The following is an 8,511-nucleotide window of genomic DNA, read 5'->3' on the forward strand; positions in this document are numbered from 1 at the left end:
AGCTGTTCCTTCAACTAACAGGAAGCTGTTCCTTTAACTAGCAGGAAGCTGTTCCTTTAACTAACAGAAAGCTGTTCCTTTAACTAGCAGGAAGCTGTTCCTTTAACTAACAGGAAGCTGTTCCTTTAACTAGCAGGAAGCTGTTCCTTTAACTAGCAGGAAGCTGTTCCTTTAACTAGCAGGAAGCTGTTCCTTTAACTAGCAGGAAGCTGTTCCTTTAACTAACAGGAAGCTGTTCCTTTAACTAACAGGAAGCTGTTCCTTTAACTAACAGGAAGCTGTTCCTTTAACTAGCAGGAAGCTGTTCCTTTAACTAACAGGAAGCTGTTCCTTTAACTAACAGGAAGCTGTTCCTTCAACTAACAGGAAGCTGTTCCTTCAACTAACAGGAAGCTGTTCCTTCAACTAACAGGAAGCTGTTCCTTCAACTAACAGGAAGCTGTTCCTTCAACTAGCAGGAAGCTGTTCCTTCAACTAACAGGAAGTTGTTCCTTCAACTAACAGGAAGCTGTTCCTTCAACTAACAGAAAGCTGTTCCTTCAACTAGCAGGAAGCTGTTCCTTCAACTAACAGGAAGCTGTTCCTTTAACTAGCAGGAAGCTGTTCCTTTAACTAACAGGAAGCTGTTCCTTCAACTAACAGGAAGCTGTTCCTTCAACTAACAGGAAGTTGTTCCTTCAACTAACAGGAAGCTGTTCCTTCAACTAACAGGAAGCTGTTCCTTCAACTAACAGGAAGTTGTGGGACCTGTCATTTCTCGGGTCATAATGAACATGCTGTTGGTTCTGATTGACCCGGTTACCTCTTTCTGCTGCCGCTCCAGCTCCTTCATCCGGATCTCCCGTGCTTCGGCCCGGGCCGCTCGCTTCGCCGCCAGCCTGGCCTCCGCCTGCAGAGAGAGAGAGAGAGACTGGTGAGAACAGGGGGGTAACTGGGACCAACTGGGACCAACTGAGAACGATTTGGACAGATTGGGATCGGCTGGGCCTGGGGGTCAAAGGTCAGTCCTCTGCTTCATGTTTTAAACTTGTTTTCATTTTCTCCTATGCAGAACTAAGAACCCAGAGACTTTTTCCCTTAAAAGGACATCTCAGAGAGTGTGTGTGTGTGTGTTTCTGTGTGTGTTTGCGTGTGTTTCTGTGTGTGTGAGCATTTCCTTCCTCTCTGTGTGGTCGGTGGTTTCAGCCGCTGGGCTCAAGGCGGTGTCTCTAATGACTCCACTAATGCCCCCGCCCTTCTGCCCCCGCCGGCCCAGTGAGGCGTTTCTCACTCAGAATCGGCTGAAAGCAGAACAGAGATAAAAACCCGACTTCGTTTGGTTCAGTCATCCTAACTTTGGTGTTTCTGTTTAAACTTTTACATTATTAACAGAAAATTCTCCTGGTTCAGTTCTTCTGTAACCTCCATTCAGCTGCTGGTACTGAGCTTGATTCTGGTTCTGGTTCTGCTGGAGGTTTGTTCCTGTTACCAGGAAGATTTCCTCTCCACTGTTGCCCCCTGCTGGTCAGGAGGAGTGATGCTCCGCTGGTTTTCCTCAAAACAAACTTTTTATGCTAATTTGAATAATGAACTTGATGCTCTGATTGATAATTAGGATAAATTAGAATGAATGACTGAAGTTAAATCATTTTTTTATAAAATACATCGAGAACATGTGACCTGGTGGCGCTATAGAAATAAACTGATTTAGTAGTGAATTAGTAGTGTTTAGTTCTAGCTCCTGCTAGTGGAGCTAGCTCCTGCTAACACAATGAACAATAGACCACTAGCCGATCATGCTAGCTTGTTTCAGCAGTCATTAGCAGCTCTTGAACACTTTGAGCAGTTTGTCTCCATCCAGACGTTTCGTTTCCTTCATTAGCCTCTAAACCTTCTAGCGTTTAGCTAACGGCCTCCAGTCGACTGTAACCTGTCCACAAAATTGGCCCAGAATGCATTGCATCCAGGTGATGAAATGGCGACCTCTGTATGTGAAAAATATAATGAAGACACAGTTTTTGATGTAATTATTAGTTTTTACATCTGACAAACAACAACCTTTAGATTCATTAGAAAACTATTATATATTTAGTCCAAAATGTTAACTAGTCATGAATCAGTTAAGTTTCAACATCTGAAGAACCACAGAAGAAGAACATCAGGTGGAGTCGTGCCATGATCTGACAGCAGCACCAAAACCAGTCACTTTAACTTGAGTTTACAGCTAAACTCCCATTAAAACATGTTAATATTACAGAATGAACAACAGTTTATGATAGTTTTCTTTTACTAAAACATGCTAACGTCTAATTCTGCAGAATGAAGAAGCGGTGAAGAGCCTTCCTAGTAATTAGCGCTGCCTTTAGTGGCGTCCATGTTGAAGAGCTTTCACTGCAGCCTCCTTCCAGTCACACGCTGGACTAAAAATAGAAACCTGAGGCCGACTGCAGCTGCTGGAATGGGGAGTAAACACTCGGCAAATATTTTCTTAAGTGGCAGCAGGAACAATGCAGTAAACATGCAATCATCATCATCATTATCGGCTTTAACTCTTTCATATAAACTCCCAACAAACAGGCTGGGAACATGAAGGTGATGAAACTGAAACCTGTGGCAACATGTAGAAACTCTGATGATATTTCAGTCTTCAAGCTTCAGCCTGTTTGGAAATCCGAACAGATCCAAACTTCATGAAGGTCATCAGGTCAAAGAGAGAATTACAGCTGCAGTGGAAACTTTAACAAATCATTTAATCATCTCAAACCTGATCAGCCTGATCTGATCAGACCTGGAAATGATTCTCATTTAAACTCTAAGCAGCCGACATGAAGCATGTTGCAGCAACCCGTCAGATCCAGCTGCTTAAAAACCGTTACAGGTGTGAGAAAGTAAATACGAAAAGAATAAAACAACCCACTTTCACAACTCAGAAAGGAAATGTACACATTCGGTTTATTGACTCATGTTTGAGTTCCTCTTACTTAACAAACGATGACAGAAGAAATTAGGCAACAGCAGAACTTCAGCTGAAAAGAAGCTGCTTCTTGAAATGTTGCAGTCCTGAAGCAGAACGTTTTCCCCTCATTTGAAAATGTATTTAAATTCAGTTTATTTCTATAGCACCAGTAACACGTCGTCTCCAGGCTCATTTTATTACTCAATTAGTTTGAAAAGTTTTCAAAGGAATCCCAGCTGAGCTGTAGTCGTTGAGTTGACTCCTCCTGACCAGCAGGGGGCGACAGTAGAGGAAAAAACTCATTTTAACATGAAGAAACCTCCAGCAGAACCAGAACCTGATTCAGAACCGTTCAGTACAGGTTGGAGGTTTGAGAAGACAAAATGTCTTGGTCTAAAACCCAGCAGCGGTTCTGAGGATGTTTCCTAAAAATATCTGATTTCTGTCATCACTGTTTAATGTTTATATTATTTTATTAATTTTACACCAGGAACCAGTTTTACCTGCTGTTGTGGTGAAAATTCAATACAAATTCAAAGATACTTCATTAGTCCTAAATAAACATTAAGCTAGCTGGCTACGTGGCTGCAGAGGCAGACGCTGAAAGTTTTGGTAAAATCAAAGTCATGAGTATCTTTATGCCTCACATTCAGTGTTTCTGTCTAACATATTTTAATCTTTTATTTCATTGCTTCCCTTAAAACTTTACATTTAAAGTTTTAAAGGTTTTTTTCCAGCCAGCGACTCTGGCTAGTTCTACAAGCTAACTAGCTACCCGGATCATTCAGCAGGGATTAGATTACAGTGATGGATAACGTATAATATTTCTGGGAGGAAAAATTTTTCATAAAATATTTAAAGAAAATAAAAAAGTTAATCAAACAAACTGACAGAAATAATCTAATTTCAACTCTTAGGCTGGAAATGAGGTTTAAGGGTTAAATAAATGCACAAAATTTATGAATTTATGGTTTAAATCTTCATTTCACCCATTAAACTTTGGACATGTTTTGATAAGAGCAGAAACAGAAACGGCTTTAAGTTTTTCTTCTTTATATTTCGGTTTATGTCGCACCGATTTAACAGAAAAACAATCCCATCCTTCAGAATCCGGTTCCGGTCCGGTTTGGTTAAATCACAGCCGGAAACTCTGTCCAACATTTCCTCCAGTCCAACTGAATTACATCAAAGTGTGTTTGGTTTCAGTTTTGATGATTTTTTTGGTGATTTTTGACGTTTCAGTCTCTAAACGTGGATGAAAAACATGGAGATTAAGAATAATGTGAATTCATGGAGCTTCCTGCAGCTCAGAGCTCCAGCCACCGTTTCTCCGTTTTATCTCCTCCAGCAGCCATTAGACCGATGGGTGAAAATGGGATTCATTAGATTCTTGTGTTGCTGACGGATTCACAGCATCCAGACTGGAAATGGAGACAGGACAGACAGAGGACACGAGTCCAACAGGACAGACGGACGACTGATAAACCAGAACCAGGAAGCTTCCGGACCTCAGCATGCGGTCGGACCGGATCGTCCAGCTTTTCTCCTCCTGAACCAGGAAGTTAGTTTCACCCGTTTCTGATCAGAAAGATGAAGCTATCTGGGCCGGTTCTGCCGCCTCCTCTACAGCTATTTATACCGACCTACATCGGACCGGGTTCATCAGAACCGCTCTCATTTAGCAGGACGGCTGCCCTCCGGAGAGGAAACCAGCAGCTCTGATAAATTCAAGTTTTATCCTGAAACAACAGAAACTTCAGAGCAGCTTTTTCTGGATCTGGACCCAGACCAAACGCCAGAGCGCTCCCATCGCCACACTGACCGACCAAAACGGACCGGCGCCAACAGCGGACACAAAGAGAAACGAGTGATTTCAGAACCAGCTGTGATTCTGCTGCGATCACAAAGACGCACAGAAAAGTTTTCGCTCCGAACGACTGGAGAAACGGAAAAACTAAAACTGGAGCAAAAACCGCAAACAGAATAAAATAACCTCTGATTGGTTATCAATACTGATTGGTTATCAATACTGATTGGTTCTGTAGATTTAGATTTTATTTTCATATATTGAAGTCAGAAAAGCAGCAGGTCCAGAAGTGAAGCTGAAAAATGTTTTAAAATGTTTCACTGAACAACAAGAATTTATTTACAGCAATTCAAAAATATTCTTGTGAAGCCGCTGACTGGAGGCCAGGCGACCCGTTCTGGTCTCCTGGTTTCTGTTCCTCCGCCTGCAGAACCCGACTGCAGGTTCTGAGTGAGATTGGGTCCACAGGTCCAAGAAGATTTGGTTCAGATATCGGAGGATGTCAGTCATTCTTTAGCATTTCAGAGAATCTAAAAGAGGAAATCTCCAGTTAGCATCTTCAGTGATATTTGCTCTGCTGGAATCTGAACACACAGACCAACATGAGCAGTTCTGGACCGGTTCTGAGAACCGGACCAGCTGCGAGAAACAAACCGGTCCCCCGCCCTCCTTCAGGAGAAAACTCCTCCACGCTCAACAAACAGGAAGCAGTTAGCGATAGCAATCTGCGCGGCCGAGCCTGAGGTGATGTCACCCAGAGGAAACAGTCAGAGGCCGCGCTTCCTTTTAAGGAGCCGAGCCGAGCCGCAGCCAGAACCCTGAGCGGGTCAGGAAGTAACAGGCGGTTCTGTCAGCCAGGAGACAAAACGCTTCATGGAGGTTTGGTGGGAATCGCTCAGGGTTCCAGGAAGGACTGGACCGGTTAAAGATTAGCAGAACGGCTGTTTGTTCAGCCCTGAGCATTAAAGATTAACCGGACCGGACCGGATCGGACCGGGTCGGGTCTGCAGGACTCATCATCACATTGTCCTTCATCCAGATCCAGCTTTGCTAACCGGCCGCCATCTTGGTTTAAGCAGGAAAAGCTGAAGGGAAATTTGAAGGTTCTGCAGTTTTCACACTAAAACTTGGACTAGGACAAATTCAGAAAAGTGCGACACACAAAAACCTCCAGATGTATGAAGCCGTCTTTCTCTCACCTGCTCAGGTCACTGTGACGTCAGAGCAGCTGCTGGTCATAAATACATATGAATGTAAATTAGTACAAATACCCAGAAGTAACCATGGCAACGGCCTTGTTCGAACCAGTACAGTGTTTATAATAATAATTTTTTTAATGGTGGTTTCTCAGTCAGAATGAAATGACCTCATTTTGGATTTGATGATTTGGCGCAGAGACCAACGTTTCATCAAATGAACATTGGAGCAAATTTTCACATCTTTTCTTTTCTTTATTGGACGAATGTTGAGTTTAAACCACAGGGGGTCCAACTGCTGGAGCCGCTGGACACAATGACCGGGTCATCAAGGTTCTGCAGAATTTATCTGGACAATAAGGAGGAGATGAAACCGTTTGATTCCAGGGTTTAGTTTCTGGTTTAAACGATCAAATTTTAAAGTTCTGAACTTCATGAAATGTTTTCATGTTTCACTGAGTTTTGATTTTCTAAAATCGTTTTCATTCACTGAAAACACGGCGCCGCGTTTCCCTGCGTTCGCCGTTCGGACACGAGGCGCCAGGAGAAGTTCTGCTCGGTTCTTCATGACCCAAACAGAACCGGTCAGAGCGGTACCGACACGGCTGGCTGCACTTTTATTCTGAAAGTCTGCTGGTTTCCCACCTGTTCCCCTCAGGTCCAAATGCGGCAGCTGACCCGTCGGGCCCGGCTATTTTTAAAGCTCTTCGGCAGAACGGGCCGAGTCATCAGCGCCGACATTCCGACCCGTCAGAACCTCAGAGAGAACCGGTTCTTCCTCCAGACCAGCCCGGGTTAATCCCACAGGTTCTGTTCGGGTCTCCTGCAGACCCAACAGAACCCTGCAGAACCAAACAGAAGAAAGGTTCCGGGAACCAGAAGAATCTGAAGCGTCTCTAATGGGTCGGTTCTGAATCTCAGGTCCGTTCATCAGAACTCTGGTTCTTTCTGGTTCTGAAGTGAAGCATTCTGGGTCTTTACCTGAGGAAAGGCTTCAGCCTGATGGCGCCGTCCGGTTCTAGAACCGATCAGAACCAAACTGCCCTGCAGGAGAACAAGCAGCAAAATGTGGCGCCGCCCGGCAGAACCAGAGTCCAACAGAACCCAGAGAGCCGGATCTCAAACAGCTGCTGGTTCGACCCGTTTACAGACAGACTGTCAGTTCTGAACGGTTCTGTTAAACCAGGTTCTGTTTAACGGGTCCGATCTCCACTGAGGACAGAAGGTTCTGAAGAACAAAGGTCCAACAGAACAACCAGAACCACCATCAGACACCAAACGGGTCAGGAACTTCCCTGCCAGATAGCCAGAACCTGTCGGAACACGACCCGGGCCCGGCTGCCGGTTCCCTTCACAGCACTGACCCAACAACCCAGACGGGTCAGAACCTGAGCGGTTCTGAATCTCAGCAGCTGCTTTTAAATGGCAGCAGGCATTCAGCAGAACCGGCCGGGTCCGGCAGCGCTGAAGCAGAACTTTACCCTCATGTGAAGCTAAACAGATAAAATCTGAGTAAATATTTTATTTCTGGTCACAGAACCTTCAGAACCAGAACCAGAACCACAGATCTACGTCCGGACAGCAGAATTGGTGTAACAAGTTAGTTTCCATGGCAACTGTCTGCCTCTGCTAAATTTAAAGGGATATTTCTCTTTTTGGAGAAACTTGTTGAAAGCATGGAGACATTTTGGATCATCGGAACCATCAGAACACATCAACCAGAACTTTTAACTTTTACCCAATTCAGTGTGTAACAGACAGGGGGCGCCCTAACTCACCAAGAAACATTTCAAAACATATTTGAGCTGCAACTGAAATTTTAACCAATTTTCATAAACACGTTTTTATAATAATACAGATGATTAAAATAATTTTTGTAATTAATTAGCATCAGAGCTAACTAGTCACATGACTTTCTACCAGGAGGGGCCCTGGGCCCCACAGCCATGTCAGAACCGCCTCTGGTAACTGGCGGGTTTGGACCTGGAGCACGTGGTGCTATGCGCAGTTGGTGGCCCAGTCAAAGCCCACTCACCTCTCTGGCGATCAGGTTGAGGGCATCGTCCTCCGCGGTGGACCTCTCCTTGTTGGTGGACCGCTTCCGTCCCGTCCCTTGGGTCCCCATGTCTCCGTCTCAGTGTTTGTCTTCAGCAGCTCGGTTCGGTTCGGTTCGCTACTAATCCGAACCGGGTCGGCCGGAGCAGCTGGAGCCTCTCATGTGTCTCTAAAATGTCAAGTCAGAGGAACCGAAGAGACGATCCGCGGCGGCTCCGCTCATTGTCACACATCCGTTCTTTCAGTCGCTCCTTCCTGTGTTTCCGAACCGCAGCGAAGTTCTGCTCAGTCCGAAACGCTGCGACCCAAACTTGCGCTCACACCGACCTCACGGTCCAGTCCGGCCGGTCCGGTCCGGTCTCTGGCTGTAATAAAAGCAGAACCAGAACTTTTCCAGAGAGCTGAAGTGAGTCTCATCAGTCTGGAAACGTGACGCAGCCGCAGCGGAAGACTCGAACCTGCCGCACTAAAAACTTCACAGCGCGGTGCCTTCACGGACCGTCGGAATATTCAGATAG

General features: G+C 45.1%; 1 protein-coding gene across 18 annotated transcripts in view; it reads right to left on the bottom strand.

Annotated features, from left to right (window-relative positions):
* The window catches only part of lrrfip1a (leucine rich repeat (in FLII) interacting protein 1a), a 33,799-nt gene extending 25,288 nt beyond the window's left edge, over positions 1–8,511 (bottom strand). For 4 of the 18 annotated variants that reach the window (XM_028022192.1, XM_028022190.1, XM_028022187.1 and 1 more), the window contains exons 1-2: positions 7,974–8,508; positions 803–889 (exon numbers count right to left, since the gene is read on the bottom strand). In XM_028022192.1, the coding sequence (XP_027877993.1) occupies positions 803–889; positions 7,974–8,063 (177 nt within the window). In that variant the 5' untranslated portion in view covers positions 8,064–8,508. Of the gene's footprint in view, positions 1–802; positions 890–7,973 lie in introns of all 18 variants that reach the window. The other 14 variants (XM_028022204.1, XM_028022200.1, XM_028022199.1 and 11 more) reach the window with 8 other exon arrangements.

Source organism: Xiphophorus couchianus, chromosome 7, assembly GCF_001444195.1.
Source record: "Xiphophorus couchianus chromosome 7, X_couchianus-1.0, whole genome shotgun sequence".
Lineage (NCBI taxonomy): Eukaryota > Metazoa > Chordata > Actinopteri > Cyprinodontiformes > Poeciliidae > Xiphophorus > Xiphophorus couchianus.